This window comes from Heliangelus exortis, chromosome 17, assembly GCF_036169615.1.
Source record: "Heliangelus exortis chromosome 17, bHelExo1.hap1, whole genome shotgun sequence".
In the NCBI taxonomy this organism is placed as follows: Eukaryota; Metazoa; Chordata; class Aves; order Apodiformes; family Trochilidae; genus Heliangelus; species Heliangelus exortis.
The window spans coordinates 3,000,191-3,019,255 of NC_092438.1; the positions used below are offsets into that span (position 1 = coordinate 3,000,191).

At 45.9% G+C, this 19,065-nt stretch overlaps 1 protein-coding gene across 2 annotated transcripts in view; it reads left to right on the plus strand.

Annotated features, from left to right (window-relative positions):
• SYT17 (synaptotagmin 17) overlaps nt 1–19,065 on the plus strand; it is a 41,741-nt gene continuing 22,676 nt past the window's right edge. For both annotated transcript variants that reach the window (XM_071760654.1, XM_071760653.1), the window contains exons 1-5: nt 1–108; nt 3,372–3,389; nt 4,728–4,876; nt 9,828–9,976; nt 10,385–11,004. In XM_071760654.1, the coding sequence (XP_071616755.1) occupies nt 94–108; nt 3,372–3,389; nt 4,728–4,876; nt 9,828–9,976; nt 10,385–11,004 (951 nt within the window). In that variant the 5' untranslated portion in view covers nt 1–93. The remainder of the gene's footprint in view (nt 109–3,371; nt 3,390–4,727; nt 4,877–9,827; nt 9,977–10,384; nt 11,005–19,065) is intronic.

Here is a 19,065-nt window from a genome sequence, read left to right on the forward strand (position 1 = left end):
TCGAGCCCCCCAGCCCTCGGGGCGGTTCCGCTCGGCGGGGCGGGTCGCGGGTGGATCCGCGCAGCGAGAGGCGCCGTGCGCGCCCCGCGGAAGATGGCGTACATCCAGGTGGGTGCGGAGCGGCGGCCCCCGGCCCGATCCGCGTCCCGGGGGAAAAGGGGGTGTCGGGGAGGGGGCATTCCTGCTCAGGCTGCGAGACCAGCGCCGCGGCGGGCACCCCCGTGGGCTCCTCGCCCGGTGCGAGTGCGCAACTTCGGGTTAACTTCTGGGGAGGAGTTGGCAGAAGGCGGCGGAACCCCCGGGCGAGGGGGACAGGAGCGGGGCCGGGGCAGGAGCGGGGCTGGCAGCCCGGTGTTGGCGGGGGCCGGCGGGATGCCCTCGGCCCTCTCCCCTCTCTACCGGGCGGAGCGGGGTGGCCCTGGGTGCCGAGCTCGCACAAGGACTTGTTGGAGGGAGGAGGATGCTGAGCCCCGCGGGCAGCCTGAGATGTGCCGGGGACTTAATCGGTACCTCCAGCCTGGGCACAGCCCGGTGGGGCGGGGGGGGCAGCGGGCACCCTGGGCTGCGGCGAGCTCCAGGCTTGGGCGTGATGGCTGGGACCAGCAGTGCGAGCCTGAATTAAATTTTGGTCTGGTTTAAATCCTGAGCGATTTCCCCCTCGGGCTCTGCAGTCACCAGCTGCCTGTTTTCCATCTGTAGCTCCGAGGGCTGCCGCCCAGTTTTACGATAAACCCGGGAGGAGCCTTTACAGCTGCGCCGGGACTCCGGGCGCCAGGGCGTTGGGGGGAGACACCCGCTATCAGCCCTCGTCATCCCTCCGGCAGCCCCCCCCGTGCCTCCCCCAGACCCCTCGGGCGGTGGAGCCCCGGCAGAGAGCGGGCACGGCGGGGGGTGGGGGCGATGCGGGGCTCCTGTCGGCTCGAGTGGTGCCGGGCGGGTCCTCCGGCAGCGCTACCGTGGGCGCCCGCGACGTGGGGAGGAGGGCAGGGACACCCTGCTGTCCCCACACTGTGATGTTGATAGCGTAGGGGTGGTGGTGAGCCACCCACGGGTGTGTTGCTGATGGGATTGGGCTGTCCCTAGGCTGTGGTGTCCAGTGGGGTGGGGGCTGTGGGACTTCCCTGAGGTTGTAACTGTGGGGGCACAACACAGTCTGTCACCCGTAGGGACCCCACCCTGCTGCAGCATCCCTGGGGACACTGCCGTGGTTGTGGTGCCTGGTCTGTTGTCCAGGTTGTCTGCTGACTCAGAGCAGGTGACCAGTGCCCTGGGGTCCCAGCCAAACGGGGGAGACTGGGCCCCTGCAGCAGGGTATGAAGTGGGGATGCCCTGCACCCAGCCCTGAGTGAGGGGATGCAACTGGGGACAGCTGCCAGTGGCCCTTGGTGAGGGTTCACTCGTGGCTGGAGGCTCCCAACTGGGCAGTTTTCTGTTTGGCTGACTTGGGACAACGTGGCAGGGCATGATGTTGCCTCCCCAACCCCAAGGCTGAGCCCTTCTCCTGGGGCTGCCAAGTGCATCCCAGCAGCTGTGCTCCTTAGGATCCCTCAGGCCTGATACCTGGTGCATCCTTCCCTAAACCTCTGCCCTTCCCTAGCCCTGACGCTCCTCAAGGTGTCAGCTGGGGGGGGGATGAATGCAGCTGGTTGTGTTTGCTTTCCTTTCATGGGCATTGAAGCCCTGTATGGCTCTGGTTACTTGTTTACCTCTTTTGCTCTGTAATATTTAGCTCTTCTGTTCTCCCATTTCCTGGTGGAGATTTGTGGGTGCTCATTGACCAACTTCATTGTAGTGTCTGTGGGACCACTGCATGTGCTTTTGGGGCTGGTGGCACACAGGCATGGCTCCACATCACAGATGCCTCAGGAGGTCTGCCGTGTGACACAAGGCTGCCGTGTGTCCCCGTGGGGCCTTTGGGAATGCCACTTCCTTTGCACAGCACATGCTGAGGTGTTTGATCCTGTGGCACCGATCCAGCTGCTTCATTTCAGAGCAATTTAAATATTCCCAGTGCAGCTTTGCTAAACCACTGGTAGCTTGGGCTGCAACTTTGCATTAATAAGGAATGATAAAGCCCTTCAAGCCATTTAGAATTTTCTTAACCAGTTGGCCCATGGGGCATCTCGTAGTCACTGCCTTGTCACATTGCACTGCAGCATTTCCATTCTCTTAACTTATGCTTCTAACCAGTGGTGGCCTTTTCAGCAAGCACTGGTTTCCCAGAAGTTGAGAACAGTGGTTTGCACCAAAACGTGGCTCATGGGAGAGAGTTCTTGGAACTAAAGACAACTTCTGCATCCCATCTTTATAAAAGGCTGCTCTTGCACCTGGTCTGAGCATAAAGCTAGAAACCAATTTCTATATATGAAAAAGTAGAGAAGAGTGTTGGTTTTGGTGGTTTTTTGTTTGTTTTGTGTTAGTTTGGGTGTTTTTAGTTTTCTGGGGTTTTTTGTTGTTGTTCAGTTGGTTGGTTAGTTGGTTGGGTTGTTTTTTTTTTAAGGATTTCCCCTACAGAAAGACAGCCAGGACAGTCAGGAATCTTTTAGACACTAATGATTGAAAGCGATAGAAAAGACATTTTAGCAGGCATCTAAAATGCTACTAAGTCTCCACCTACAAGGACAATGAGTCAGGTATAATATTCCAAAGGTGGCTTTGTGAATAAAACACTGTCTTGCAGTGACTTCTTGCTTTGCTGCAGATTTTCTTTTTGACTTGGGAGCAATGGCTGCAGTGCAGGTTTTTTGACTGGACTGTGCAAATCAAGTTTTACAAGCTTAACTTTTTTTTGTGTATTCTTCACATCTGAGGATGAGACTGAAGATGCCCAAGCACCTCAAGTGGTGTGTGCATAATGGAGAGTTCTGAGTCTGTGCTTCTTCCTAGAAACTTTGCTCATAATGAATTGGCATTGAAACCATGTTTTCATGGGCTTCATCTGAAAGAAAACCATTTTTTATTTCCAGTGTGGCATCTAACTGGAAAATTTGGACATGGCTTGCTGTCAACAGCAAGTAGTTGCTGTGATTTGAGAGAGGCTAATAAAGAAAATAAGTGGTTGCTTGTGCTCCCCATTAGCAGCAGGCAATGAGAAGGATTTTCATGCTTCAGGGTGGGTTTGGGAATTTTGCGTCTGGGGAAGGAGAAGTGGGAGCTTGGTAGGGAAGGACTGGAAACTGCAGATGTCCAGTCAGGAGACCTTACAGCCTTCTAACATCTAGGAAGTATTACTGTCTTGCCAGAAATCCAAGCTCATCCCAGGCTGGGACATGTCATAGCAGAAAATGTGAAGTTATTTGAGCACTGCTAACCTGTTTTTGTCTTTTTCATTTTGTTCCCCTTTGCTTCATCTTGGATGTCTAAAAGGACAGTTGGAACCAATAAATGAGGTGAGTTAATCTGATGATTCACTCTCTACTGTGTCTCCTCACTCCATCCTGAGGGGATTGTCTTGTATTTTCTGAATTTTTTCTGATGTCCTCGATATAAGAAATGCACCGCATTTTGGGCTGGTAATTTTTGTTGGATGTTATGAAAAACTCTGAATGTTTTACTGGAGCAAAAAGAAATGTTCCTGTGGAGTCTTTGCTGCAAATCTGCTTTCCTCAGAGGAAACCCCTTTGTGTGGTGTAGTGCCTTTGTACCTGCACATTCATAGGTACTGCAAATGTCTCAAGTGTTTTGGGGGATATCTAGGGACAAAATCTCACATGCTTTGTTTCTTCAGCTTCTTAGGAACATTTCAAGGTCGCATACAGTCATAAAGAGATTGTATATGTGCTGTGCCCTTGCAGCTGCCTGTCTCCCCTGTGACTACGGAGTGATGCCCTTTATTAGCAGTGCCCTTGTGCTGCTTAATGAGCCTTCTTATGATCTGCAGAACTCAGAGCTGGCGTGGGTGGGAAATGGGCTAAGGTTTGGCTTTCTGCTCGTGTGGAGCAAGTAGAGCTCTGAAGTGGAAGGGCAGCTGGAGGTGGGAACAGGGCAGCAGCCTGTTGCCCCTCTGCTGGGTGCTTACACCCTATGGCTGTAACCAGCAGAAGAACACTGTTACAGGTGATGCTGCCACTGCCTCCCTGGAAACCCAAGAACTGAAATACTTTCCTGCGTCAAGTAACTTCTTTAAAAAAAAGTTAATAGAAGATTCTTCATTAAATTAATTGTCACAGCAGAGGGGGAGATGTGGATACCATGCTTCTAAAACATTTTAGGAGCAAGTTTGTTGGGCTGTGATGCTGTAAGAGTATGGGTCATACAGATATTATGTACTGACACACCTGCAGGGACAAAATGTGTTCGCATTGCTGTGTTAATTAAATAGACCCTTGCTGGATTAAATGTGAGCTTTCACTTACCTTCTGTTTTTAATTCCCTCTGTTCTACATTTGCCAATCTATTAATCTGTTGATGTGTGTGACAGAATAAGTATGTTTCCACTTTAGCATATTGCTATGCCATAGTGTTTGGTAAATCACCCTCTTGCCAACCTACATAATAATACCTTGCATCTAGAGGGAAAATACCTGCAGTGAATGCTTATTTTCCTGCCTTGTTGTAGCATCAGCGAAGTTGGGCTGGTAACTGCATAGCACTTTGTTGATATAGATGGAATAAATACAGTTCTTAACGTTCTGTTTCAGAAACACAAATGTAAATACAGCTGTATGTTATTTCTCTATAACTGCTGATGGGTTGTAATCTTGTACTTTGGTTTCCAATGGCTTCAGGGTCTGCTCGCCAGGATCTCGGATCTCTTGCTGTGCCGCTGGACTTGCAGGAATTGTTGTCAGAAGTGTTTTGACTGTAGCTGTTGTCAAACAAATGAAGATGAAGTTGAAATCCTGGGACCTTTTCCTGCTCAGACTCCAGCCTGGCTGTAAGTTTGGATGCACAACTTCCTAGCTGTGACTGAAGAGTAGGGCTCCTCAGCTGAGATGGGAGCATGGATGCAAAGTGGCTGTAGGGAAATTGCAGGGTGCCATGCAGAAAGGAAGAAGCTCCTGCTGAGGGTGGGAACACAATGGCACGGGGAAAAAGGGCAGCTCAAATAGTAAAGTTAGTGTTTGTAAAATACTCTTCTGGTGGGTAAGACAGAAGGCATTTTGTAAGCTATCATAGCAAGCTGGTAACTGGTTTAGCTATGGACCCTTTTCTAAAGATGCTTTTCATCTTCAGTCCTATTTCCTCTTTAAATGGACCAGCCCTTTGGAGCACTTCAACTTTGCTGAAATGCTGATGAGGTTGTTTTGAAATACTGTTTTATCCTAGCGTGAAGGTGGTTATCATACAGGCAGATGAAAGGCATACCTTGTACATGCTTTAAAGGGAAAATTAATTTGAAGTTTCATTTAGCAGGACTTGATCTCCTGCGTCATCTTAGTGCTCTTCCAGATTTTCTCTTGAATCATTAAGCAGCAGCGTGCCAGGTTTACTTGGGGCTTTGATTAGTGTATTTGCAAATCTGCTACAAAGAAAGTCAATGAAGTCTTCCCTGTTTTATTCCCTCTCATTTGGGAATTTGAAGCACAGAGGTGACCCCATTGAGGCATTAGTGAATTGAAGATGGGAGCAGAGGTCTCCTGTCTTTTAGTGGCTGCTCTGTTGGCTGTCAGGCTGAGCAGGTCATTTGATGGACTCAGCTTCAGTGTGTCCAGAAGCTGTGGCACAGGAGATTTAGTGCATCTTGTTTTGCTCTGAAGTTGGTACCCAAGCACTGAGACGCTTGGTTAATTTTATCTGCTTCTGTGAGTACCTACTGGCACTCTGTGTCAGGTCTGGAAGGTTCTTATCTTGGTGCTGCATGAAATAAATTATTTCATGCTTAAGTTACAGTCTTGTCTACCTGCTCTTTTGAATCCAGGTAGAATGGGATGGTAATTAATGCTGAAGCAATGAAAATTCAGATGTTCAAGATGTGTTAGAGTGGTTTTTAAATGTGGAGCAGCATATTTAATGGGTCTGATGTGTGCCAAGAAATTGATTCACCTGCAATTAATGGGAAAGCATTGCACATGGGAGAATGCAGGGATGAAGTTGCAGTACTGGACATAGAAAGACTGCTGCAGGAACAAACATATTTGGGAGAAAGTAGCTAGGCTTGTTGTGAGAGGGTGCTTCAGAGTTCTTTGATGTGCTGAGGAGCAGAAGGAACATCATGTGTGATTGGAGGAGTGGTGTGCTTATCCCATGGTGTAGTTTCTGACTGCTAGAGACTTCTGTCTGGCTAAAGGAGCATTGGAGCTCTTTTCTTTTGATCTCAGAAGTTTGATGTATGGTGACTTTGAGGTGAGCTGGACTTTGCAACAGTCAGAGAACATGGAGACTTTTGGACTCCTAAAATGCTCTTTCCAGTGTTGTTTTTTCTCAGTCTTGCTCCATCTTCAGATGCCTTCAGAGCCTCTCCAATTACCTTGCTGGAATAGCCATGAGCAGACAACAGTGTGCTCTGAAAAGAAAAAAAAAGGCCAGTTCTTCAAGCATATTGCACTTTATGCTGCACCTGTTCATGCTAAAAGCCTGGATATCCATCTTTCCTTACAGCCTCAGCTCATCTAGGGTCAGCTCATTTAGGGTCTCCCTGTTCTGCTTTGCTGAGAGAAGGTCAGTTTCCAGAGGTAAAGCCTGAGAAGGGCAGCAGGAACAGAAGAAAAAAAAAAAAAAAAAAAAAAAAAGGGACACATTAAACAAGTATCTCTCCTCTGCTAACAGGCAAGGATGCTGTCATACCTTGGGATTTCCTCTGGCATTTCTGCAAATGCTGTGACTACTAAGGATGCCTGTTAAACACTGATGTGGAAGCTGGAGATCAGAGTTTCCTTGCTTAAAAAGGCTGTTGGCTCCTCTTCTGAGATGAGATGGTGGTAGCACCAGGGTGGTGCCAGGGAAGATGGCAATGCTTCAGGATTCCAGGGTGACTTTGTTGGAAAATGGTGAGGGAACCCAGAAAGGAGTCAGCTGAGGAGGGCAAAGAGAGCAGAAGAGAGATGGGGAGGGATCAGAGCCAAGGGTATGTGGTTGAGGGGACAAGGGGAGAAGTGAGCCTGTTGAGGAACAAGAGCCTGGAAGATGAAGAGGAAAGAAGAGCAAAAGGCAGGAGACAGAAATGGTGTATTTTGTTTGCTGATCAACAGCAAGGCCACACTTTTCAGGTTTAAGTGACTCAGCTGGCTCAGAATTCAGATTTGTATTTTCACTGTGATGATCCTACACTCTTAAACCTTTGTATACATTTTTTTGGAGGTAGGAAATTATTTCTGGAGTTACATGTGTGAGCAGAGTATGGGTTTGGAATTGGTCTCAGAATAAGGCATTTGATGGGTATGTTTTTAAGTGCTCAGAGATCTATGTATGCAAATTGACCCCCTCATCCTTTTTTAAATTTTGTTTTTGAAAAGTGGTGTTTTGAATTCAGTAGAAAACCCTGAAATAGAAGATAGATTTATCACCACTATATTCTGCATTTAGATGCATGTATTGAATTTATCTTTTTATTGAATTGTGTTTTAAAAATAGACCTAGGTTTTCAGCTGAGACCTTTCCATCTTGCCACTTTCTCATGAGCCCAGGACACTGGTGTAATGCAAAATGTAATTTGCTCCTTCCTTACCACCCTACCCAGTCCCCAGGGGAAAAGATCTTTTATTTCCTTCACTGCCCTACTAGCAAACATATGAACACCTGTGCTTAAGACTCCAGCCTTTGGTTTTTGCCTGTAGCTTTGGCAGCTCTGAGACACATCATTGTCCTAGAAATTCAGGAGGGGACATTAAAGCTGCAAGTTTAAGCCCTTACTTTTGGCACACTGGTGATTTTTCAAATTTTCTGAATTTTTACAGTGACAACAGAAAAAAAACCTACTAAAGCATTGACCTGAATTAAGGGCAGCTTCTTGTTATTTTGTGAGGAGCCCTTGCACCCTGGTCTTTGCAGAAATGTGCTGGGAATGAGGTGTATGTTGGAGCTGCCTGTTAGGGAATTGCATACACAAAGCCCAAAGATAAATGGTGCAGCCTTGGTGAGGCTGAATGGAAATCAGGATGTGACTTCTCTTCCCGAAGGTTCGGATTAAACAGAAACAGAGCTGCTTTACCAGAGCCAAAGTTTATTTGAGGAAAAATTATTGTGGCTCAGTAGCAATTTCCTTACTAAAGGTCATCTGTATGTTATTAACTCACTATTACGTTTACCTGTTGTAGAACATCCCTAATGCCTGTCTTCCTGATTCCCTTTTCTCCCTGCCTGCTCCTCGTTCTGTGCATTTGCTGCTCAAACACAAGTGTATCCAAATGCTACCTATGATTGTGTGGACCTGCATTTAGGCATGAAAGAGCTATTTGTGTTCCAAGTACTGATTATATGTCAAACCACATGATTTGGACTACCTCTAACGAGCTCCAGAGCTGTGCAAATACTGTGTGCATCCTTTAGCCAGGGTTTGGTTTTGATTGCTGACAGACTTTTTTTAATGTGGATGAGCTGTGTGACTGAATTGGTGAGATTTGCATGGATCCTGGGAGAACTTTGTGAGCTTGGATAAGAATTTTTTCTTTTAAAATCTCTTTTATACTGGGGGTGTGTGTGTGTGTGGCTTTTCTGTGAGCTCACTGCTTTTTGCAGAATGTATTTATTGCTCTGTTCCAGTCACTGGTTACTAAAGCAAGTGAGTAAATGTATTTTGTTTATACCCAGCTGAACTGTGCAGGTAGAAAGGGGTGAACTGGGAGCCAAACTTGCACAGGATTCACCTTTGCTCATTTCACGATGACACTTTCCTTGTGATCTGCTGCTATTATTTGTAGTGCTTTCATGGATTAACCAACAGGCTTGTTTTCCATGATGTACACATCATGTACCTCTGTGGGATTTCATTTGCATCAGCAGCTGCTGCCCTCTGAACATCTGGTTGGAGACTTTATCTCCTGTATCTGTGACTGTCTGCTTGTGCTCTTTCAGTCAAGGTTGGGAGGTCCTGACTGTTTTGTGAGCCACTGCAGCTGTGACACGTTGGGATTTTTATCCAGAATTTTGATTGATGTGAAAAAATATATCTATAAATATATATTTATATATATATGTAAACAAAGAGAAATGGGAGTTAGACATGGACTGCATGATACCAGTCTTCTGGTGAATGTTCTCAAAGATGCTACAGCTGTCATTCAAACTTTGTTATTTAGATCCTGCCAGCTTTGCTCCCTCTGAGATCCCTGGGTGGTAAAATTACTTTCAAGAATCACCTCTGGTTTATAGAAGTAGATAAAAAGCAGCCTGTTATTAAAAAAGGATGTCAATAAATAGCTCCTGATGAATTGTTTTTGTAAGACCAAGTTTTGAAAGCTTAGTGATGTACCTGCAAAGCAATATTTTACTGAGAGCTATGTGGCAGGTTTGTGATGTTGGAGTGTGGTGGTTTCCCATGCTGGTTTGTTCCTAGTGAAGTCTGTGGTTCTGAAGCATAGCTGTGAATTTACAGCTGTAAGTTGTTGTTTGGGGGTTGTGGTCGTGGGTTTTTGGTTTTTTCTATCTTCTTTTCTCAAAGACAAATATAATACTTCTGATCAAGGTCTGAGTCGCCTGTGCCTGTGTGCCCTATGTCATTCCCTAATACTGATATAACTGTTTGAAAGACAGGCAGAAAGATAAAGAATCTGTTGTTTTTTACATAGATCTGAAGTCAGTTGCTGAGCTTTTTGCTTGCTGGATAGATCAGGAGAAACCTCGCAGCATCCAGGGAAGTGCACCCAAGATTAGACCCAGAATACCAGAATTTATTCTGTGTATGCTCTTTCTGCTGGGTTGAATCACCCAAAGGTCTCTCGTTATAACAGGATAAGCAGCCAAAATGAGGAGAAAGATGGAGACTCTGATAATACAATCAGTGAGCTGCCTCCCACTCTTCAGGATGTTTCCCCTGACAGAAGGCGGTCGTCTTCAGATGCATCACGGTCCACTTACAGCCTCACCAGGAGGATTTCAAGTAAGGTCATCCTTCCAACATTAACATAATTCTTGTGGGGAAGAAAATCAAACTGTAGTGCTTGCTCTTTCATCTTTTAGACAGGGAATCAAGTCAGGTTGAAAATTAAAATCTCCTCCTGCTCTAGGGGAACACAGTAGAAGGGGTCAGCCCTGTTTTTCTCTCTGAATCATACGCATGGTAATTGCACAGGAGAATGGACTGGGAGCAGGAAGTGTAGCTGAGCTTGGAATTCTGCATAACTAAGGGTGCTATTAATTGTTGGTAATGTAAAGGTGAAAAGCCCTGCTGGGGCTGGCAGTGCACAGACACAGAGTGGCTGAATCCAAAGAAGCACAAGTTGACTTGTGCCTGCAGTGGCTTCGGGTGAGCTTCTAACATTTGTGTTTGTGCATTTCTCTTGTTTAGGTTTAGAGTCGAGGAGGCCAAGTTCTCCATTAATTGACATTAAACCTATCGAGTTTGGGATAATAGGAGCTAAGAAAGAAATAGTTCAGCCAACTATCCTGCGAAAAACCTACACCCCGGATGACTATTTTAGAAAATTTGAACCAAGACTGTACTCTCTTGACTCAAATAGCGACGATATGGACTCCCTGACAGATGAGGAGATCTTATCCAAGTACCAGCTGGGGATGCTGCATTTTAGCACGCAGTATGACCTGTTGCATAACTATCTAATAGTGCGAGTCATTGAGGCTAAAGATCTGCCTCCCCCAATTTCTTATGATGGTTCAAGGCAAGACATGGCTCACTCCAACCCCTACGTGAAGATCTGCCTTCTTCCTGATCAGAAGAACTCCAAGCAGACAGGAGTCAAACGTAAAACGCAGAACCCGGTGTTTGAAGAGAGGTACACATTTGAAATCCCTTTTTTAGAAGCCCAGAGAAGAACTCTGCTTTTAACTGTAGTGGATTTTGACAAATTCTCACGGCATTGTGTTATTGGCAAAGTCTCAATGCCCTTGAGTGATGTAGACCTTGTGAAAGGAGGACACTGGTGGAAAGCCCTGGTGCCTAGTTCTCAGGTAACAGAATTTATCAGATTATTGCCATCATTTTTCTGGCTGGTGGTTTGGTTTTTGTTTGTTTGTTTGGTTTTGTGTGTGTGGTTGCTTTGCTTGTTGACAAGTTATGTGATTTCTAGTTACTCATTGTCATCTTAGAAACATGATGAAATTCAACAAGGGGAAGTGTAGAGTTTTGCATTTGGGGAAGAACAACACGATGTCCCAGGATAGGTTGGGGGCTGAGCTGCTGGAGAGCAGTGGAGGTGAAAGAGACCTGGGGGTCCTGGTAGACAAGAAGATGCCCATGAGCCAGCAATGTGCCCTTGTGGCCAAGAAGGCCAATGGCATCCTGGGGTGCATTAGAAAGGGTGTGGTTAGTAGGTCAAGAGAGGTTCTCCTCCCCCTCTATTCTGCATTGGTGAGGCCACACCTGGAGTATTGTGTCCAGTTCTGGGCCCCTCAGTTCAAGAAGGACAGGGAAGTGCTTGAAAGAGTCCAGCACAGAGCTACTGAGATGATTAAGGGAGTGGAACATCTCCCTTATGAGGAAAGGCTGAGGGAGCTGGGTCTCTTTAGTTTGGAGAAAAGGAGACTGAGGGGTGACCTCATCAATGTTTTCAAATATGTAAGGGGTGAGTGTCAGGGAGATGGAGTTAGGCTTTTCTCAGTGGTGACCAGTGATAGGACAAGGGGTAATGGGTGTAAATTGGAGCATAGGAGGTTCAAGTTGAATATCAGGAAAAATTTTTTTACTGTAAGGGTGACGGAGCCCTGGAACAGGCTGCCCAGGGGGGTTGTGGAGTCTCCTTCACTGGAGACATTCAAAACCCACCTGGACACGTTCCTAGGGGATGTACTCTAGGGGGCCCTGCTCTGGCAGGGGGGGTTGGACTAGATGATCTTTCGAGGTCCCTTCCAACCCCTATGATTCTATGATTCTATGATTCTATGATCTTGGTAGTATGGCAGGTGCTGGGTTGAAACAATGTGGGCCTATAACTGGTCTTATAGCTAACAGTGGGAGGTAGAGGAGCTGTCTTCTTTCATCCTCAGAGGTGGTGGCATGACAAAAGATCCTGTATCAGCTCTAATGAGAACAACTCAAGACTGCTTTGGAAGATCCTTCTTGTTATTGCTCAAACATGCAAGTTTGAGCATTAATTTTGGTCTAGATCCAAACATCTGATGGGATGGGATGAAAAGGTGCAGAGGGTCTGTCCTCAGGAAAGGACCCTGGTCACTGCCACGTGAAAAGAGCTGTTCAGTGGGATTGGTCTGAGCAGGAACCAGGATCAGCTGTGAGCTGCCAAAGTTCCTCCTGACATTATCACCCACATAGCTACAGCCATGTTCAAAGCCACACTAAGAAGAGGAACACCATCTCAAACAAGGTCAGTAGAACAGGATTGCCTTTCCCAGTTCCTTGCCAGCTCCAGGACTGCAATTTCCAAGTTTTAGAGCCTTTAACTGGGAGAGCCATGAATAGGTTTTAGGAGTAGCAATGTTAGGGAATTGGACTGGACAATGCTCAGGGAAAAAAAGAAAGTTTTGAAAGTGGTACACAAGTCCAACTCGTGGGGTCCCTGAGCATGTCCTCAGGCAGGTCATGTCTGTGGTTGTGGGATCTGCTTTGGGTTGGTAAAACAGCAGAAGGGAGTGAGGGGACAGGTGTATTATGAGGTAGTTCATAAAGAAAATGAACAAGGACAGATATTGCTGTGCTTCCCTCACTGTCTGAGCCTTTCTCCCAAATGGTTATTTAGGAATGCCTGCAACAATTGTTTTGTGCTTGTTTTTTCTTATTTTGGTTGGTGGTTTTGTTGTTTGTTTGTTTTGTTGTTTTATTTTTTTTTTTTTTATTATTCGAGGTTCATCCTGGGCTCTATATTGCCTGAAGGCAGTGCTCTCCTCTTTTCATCCCTTATCTTCCTGTGATTCACACCTTGCTTTTCCCCACTCCTTCACCACTACCCCCCGTTTTTCATGATAAACACTTCTCTTTATTTGTAACATGGATTAATTCCACAGTTAATACAGACCTTGGTTAGACAAGATCATCTCTGCCTTCATGTGCCAGGTTCAAAGCCAGCCTTTCTTCCCTCTCCAAAGTTTCACTGAAAGCTGCTGCTGTTTTCATCAGTGCTTCACCAGGATTCAAGATAAAATATTTATGCAGAAATTGGCATTTCTGATGGTTATAAAAGAAAAGAGTAAAAGAGAACTCTCTTTGAATGGGCAGGAACTAAACTTACCAGCCTTCTGCATTGATCTGCTTGCTAGTGTCTGGAAAGCAATTTAAGCAAAAAGTCCTTTGCACCTTGATTGCTGAAGTGCCTTGTTTTGATTTTTTTCATACTTCTTTGTTCTTTTTGGCTGGGGCTTAGCTGACAGACTGCAGCTGCAAAGAAAACAACAGTAAAGGTACCAAGACATCCAGGGAGGATGTTTTGTCTCACTTTCCCATGTTTTCTCAGTGATAAGATTTCTAAAGTTCATTGAATAAGGTGTATTTTTTGTTAGTAGTGATTTAAATGCATTGATCAAAAAGTTAAGGTAAGTCCTGGAAGAAGTAAGACAATAAAGCTTCTTACTTTGAAAAACTGCATTTTTATACCTTTCAATATCAGTGATGCTTGTGCTAGATATTTGTGAGGTTTTTTTGATTGCTAGTTGGAAGATTCTGCCTATGGAATGATAGATTCGATATGCTGACAATTTTCTTTTATATTTCAAGTTTTTGCTTGGTTACTTGAGGGACAGAGAGCCTTTATGAATGTCTTGTTGGATTAAACCTAAATCTACTGAAGTGAACTTTGTGTTGTGAGGTCATGATAGCTGGGGACAAAAAAAAATCTACATGCAGTAACATTCTGTTTTGTAGAAGCTGTCCTTGGATTGTGGAGAGCAGCACAAAGCTGCCATGGCACAGTTCTAATTGTGAGCTGATGAAAATTTTCCAGGCTGGTTTGGCTGCCCTGGGGCTCTGACATGGAGCAGCAGCTGTCAGCAGCAACCCCCAGTGATAAAGATTATGGTGGAGAAAATGCTGAAGCAGGTACTTGGAAAGGGAATAACAGGAGGGAGAGAAGAATAGACAGTCATAGATGTGATATATAAAGATGAAAGGCAGAAGATACTTGGTAGTTTGTTTGATTTGGATTTTTTCACTGGCATTCATAGACAGAAACATTATGGGATGGAAGAAAGTTAATCCAGATGGCAGGATCTGTGGAGAAGGTTTTCTTTTCATACCAATGGCAGTGTGATAAGGCAAAGTTTTTGGAAGAGCAGAAAAAATTGGTAGTGTCTAAGATGAACATCGATTTTTGTATTTGCTCTGTCCACCTGGAAGCCATTGCCATGGAGTGTGCTGGTAAAGGCAGGTGCTGTGTCCTTGTCCCACTGCCATGCTGAGTTCCAGAACTGGAACACCCCTTCAGTACAGGACTGTGCCAATACAAGTGAGCCCTTCTAAAGAAGATGGGGGTGCCTGATGGGGGTGCCTGCAGTCTCAGGGTGCATGTGTTGTCAGCAGGGATGGGTGGGTTTCTCCCAGGCTGAGGCATGGTCCAGCTGCTGCAGCTGATGACTCCTTTTACTCCTCAATAAGCTCTTTAGGCCTGTGGGGGGGATGTACATCTCCTCTGGATGAAAGCCTGTTGTCATTAATAGCAGAATATCTTGTTACCACCTGATGGAGTTAACTGACAGCTGAGAACTTGCTTTGGGTGTAAGGAGGTGATTGTCCCCCTGTACTCAGCACTGGAGTGGCCACACCCTGAGTATTGTGTCCAGTTTTGGGCACCTCAATAAAGAGAGATATCGAGGTGCTGGAGGGAGTGCAGAAGAGGACAATGAAGGTGGTGAAGGGCCTGGAGAATAAATATTATGAAGAATGATTGATGGAACTGGGACTGTTTAATTTGAGGAAGAGGATGCTGAGGGGAGACCTCATCACTCTCTATAACTACCTGAAGGTTCTCTCTACCATTGTAGAGAGGTTGGTGCTGGTCTCTTCTCACAGGTAATTAGTGATAGAAAAGAGGGAATGGATTCAAGCTGCAACAGGGTAGGTTTAGACTGGATATTAGGAAATCACAGAAATAGTGGTCAGACACTGGAATAGGCTGCCCAGGGTGGTGGTTGAGTCACCATCCCTGGATGTCTTTAAGGGCTGTTTAGATGTGGTGTTGGAGGATATGGTGTAGGGAAGACCTTTGTAGAGTAGGGGTGATGGTTGGACTCGATGATCCCAAGGGTCTTTTCCAAGCTGAAAGATTCTATGGTTCCATAAGGTGGGCTGTGCAGCTATGCCATGCTCCTTGTGTCAGGAATGGGTCATCAGGGAACCCGAGTATGGGTGAGCAACACGCTGTCCTCTCAGCTTTGAGGAATCAGAGCAATAAACCACTCGATGCTAAATGTCCAGCCAAAAGCTATACCTGTTCAGAAGTGCTTTTTTATTGGGATCATGCATTGGGAGCACTTAGGAGGATTGAGTCCAAAGGAGAGGCACAGGGGAGCTGCTGCCCAATGTATCATCAGAGCCAAGAGCTGAGCAGAAGGACCTACTCCTTGTAGAAAATGTCAGTGCAGGTAGTGCCAAATTCTTTATCCTCAATAGTTCTGGGAGGCTTTTCTGGCGGGGTAATTAATGTGTTTCTGAAGCACAGTAGCTTCTCATGGAGTAGCTCTTGAGCCCAATCCCCATAGGAACACTCTGCACTCCTTAAATATCCCCTTAAATATGTGTGGCTTTGCTTAATTACCATGAATGCAGTTGGCAGGGCTTGCTGTAGCTGGGCTCAGATTCACACATTTCTCTGTTAAGATAAATTCTGAAACACATGTTCAGGACCCCAAGTTTTATTGACATATGATTCATTTCTCTTTTGGCAGATTTGAGTGGGCAGGAATAAACGTTTTAGACCATCAGTAATGAGAGCTTGGACATCATTCTGCAAAAGGAAAAAAAATTGCCTATGAGAAAGTAGCATTGAAATTCATTCTCCTCTCAAATAAGTCGGTTTTTTTTTAGTAGTGGGAGTATGAATTGGACTTGCCTTTTTAACTTTGTATTATGAGTGCCATGGAATGAGCTGCCAGCTTTGTACATTCAAAATGGTGTGTGCTCCACAAACAAAGTGGCTTTGCTACAGCAGCTCTCTGCAATTTTTGATTCCCATCTCTGGGATAAGCCTGCAACAAATGCTGCACTGCTGTTCCTTCCCTGCCTTGGTTGGGGAAGAAAAGGGAGAAAGGCATTTGAAATGGAGGTAATGAGCCATTTTGGAGGGAACAGTGAGGGGTTGCTGTGATGGGTCTTATGGCACTGCCTTCCCAAGGAAGACTCAGCAGCAGTGCAGCAGGCTCCTTGATTTTCACACTGCTTCCCCATGTGGCTTTGTCTCCCAACAAGCATTTTTTCCTCTTAACCAATGATTTGTTGTCGTATTTTAGTTTCATGGCATTCTGCCATCTTTCTTTCACTGTATATTTATTTCCCCCCACCCAGGTCCATTTCAGTTGTGTGTGTTTTCCTTTCCTTTTCAAGTATTTAAAGCTCCAACACTGAGAAATTTTAATTCTTGGTTAACATTCTCTTATTTATCCTTATCTGTTTCTTCTGCTTCCAGCTGTCATCCTGGCCACCTTATGCCTTCACCTCTGTGGTGTTTACTCTTTGCCCTTTCTGTGGAATACCAAGCATGTTCCAGTGTTTATTTTGCTAAGGAAGAGCTCAGAGGGGTGTGGGGGGTCTGTGAGCAGGATTTCCTCTCCTTAGGAAATCTTCTTCCCAAAGGTCTTTGCACAAGAGAGACTTTCTCAGGGCCATACAAACTGGTGCAAGGGATTTTGTGCCTCTTTTCACCATGCGTTTACTCCCTGACTGTTATATAGGTAACATTGTTCTTACCCATTGGTAACTATATATTTTTTTCAGGTTCTGGTCCTTAATAGCTCAGCCTTTCTTCTAAGATTGCTGTGTGCCACAGGATGCTATAGAGAGCCTGTTGGAGCAAACTGTTCTAAACCATCAGTTTTCTAGTGTGCCTGGAGGTACCATCACAGATAACCTTGAGGAGGAAAATCAATCTGAAACTTCATTAGGAGCATTGCATAGATGTCTGTGCTGATGTAATGTGCTCTGGTTCCCATCGGGATCCAGGGAGGGTTTCAGCTGCAGAATTTTGCTGGGGTTGTAGCAATGCATGACCAGGCTGGGTGGGGGGGGGGGCTGCAAGGGAAGAAGTGCCCTGATCCAAACAAGATGTGCAAATGGTATCAATTAAAAACTCCTCTTCCCTTGAGATAGCCTCACTGTGTTTTGGAGATGACAGACAAGAGAAAAAAAGCAAAACAAACAACCCCTTTTCCTGTGTGTCTGGTTCAGCCCCTATAGTGGCTGCAGAAGGTTCTGGATCACAGGCGAGCTCAAGGCTGCAAAACCAAGGGCTGTCTGTGTAATACAGCTGCTGAGAGGAGCAGCCAGGAGTGAAATGTTAATCAGAGCTACAGGAGAGCCTCAGACATCCCAGACTTGGTGTCACTCTGGCACCTCATCAGACAGGAAATTGCTTTTCCAGGGTCCCCGGGGATCTCGGCACAAATCAGCTCATCAGCAGCATAATAATGGCAAAAAATGATGCCTTTGCAGGGCAGTGCTGAGGGGCACCTCCCCACGCTGCCTTCTGTGAGCAGAAAATTCAAGGCAAAACCAGCAGTGCTGTGGTTGCTGATGCAAAGGCCTAGGAAAAGACAGGCAATGGTGTGAGCTTGTTGGGGACTCAATCCTAAGGAGGTACACCTTGTATCTCAGGCTTCTTGGAGCAACTGGGTAATTCCCTGAGTGTTTCCCTGTGATGACAGTGACCAAAGAGCAGGAGAACACCAGGCAGTGTGGTGTGGCATGGCATGGTGTAGGCAGTGCCATTCCAATGTGCTGATGAGGAATTCCTGGTGGCTGTGGGCCACTGGTCCATTTTCTGAAGTGCTGGACATCCCCTTGGGCACCATGGAAGGAGTTGAAGCGTTTTTCCTAGATCCTTGTGGCTAAGCTTGCAATAATTCATTTATAAGATCAGAGGAAGTTCAGTGCTTGGGTTAAGTGCCTTAGAAAGGTTGAGTCACTCATAGGGAGAGGAACTACCCCAGGATCTGGCTTTCCTTCTGGAAAAACCTTTTTTTATCACTGCAAGTGCTGCCAGTACTTGGCCTGCAGCAGGGCTGCTGCTTTCATGCTGGCTTTGAGCACACCTGTCCTGCTGTGGCCCCTGTGGGTCAGGTTGTCTGTCCCTCTGCTTAAAACACTTGACAGAAATCTGGGCATGCTTGAAAGCCATTAAGAGGCAGAATGTGCTATTAAGATTTGGGAGACTGGGCCTGATCTGAGACTCATGAACGCTGGTGGCAGTGTGGCTTCTGACACTTAGAGTACAGCATTTTATATCTTGCCTTGCTCAAATTTAAGCCCATATAGTAAAAGCTTTTCTACAAGTGCCAGTATCCCTGTTAAGGTAGGTCCTATGGCAAATCAGAGGTGTAGTTTTACCTTTACCTGTCAAAGGCTCATGGGTTAGGCAGAAACATGATGGTTACAGTATGATGGCTCCTTCAATACCCTCTGCAGGGGTTACAGGACACAGTGCTGGGAGAGTTGAGGTGGGGGGTAGGTGCCTGGTTCTCCTGCCTGTGCCTCTGTGGGTGTTACATGCCCAGTCTGATATTGTCAGTGTGGGTCAATTTTTTTTTTAATGGGGGATAAATGTAAATGTGTCAGAAGTGTGGATGTCTGCCTTCCCTTGCTGAGTTTTCATGTTCCTCCCTGACCCAGGGAAGCCCTTTAATTCCTGCAGGTAAGGTCATTAGGTTCCATCAATGGATGAATCCAGAAGGAATTACCCTAAATCTTAGTGAGGATTTTTTAATGCTCTAAGCTTGAGGTGACTTGCAAAGTCTTACCTCCCTGCCCAGTCCCACTTTGGTACTTGCAGCCAGAGCTGTATAATTGTCTGTTCCCAGTGGGTAATAATATTGTTAATTAGTTTCCTAGTTTGTGCTGTCCAAATGTACCTGAAT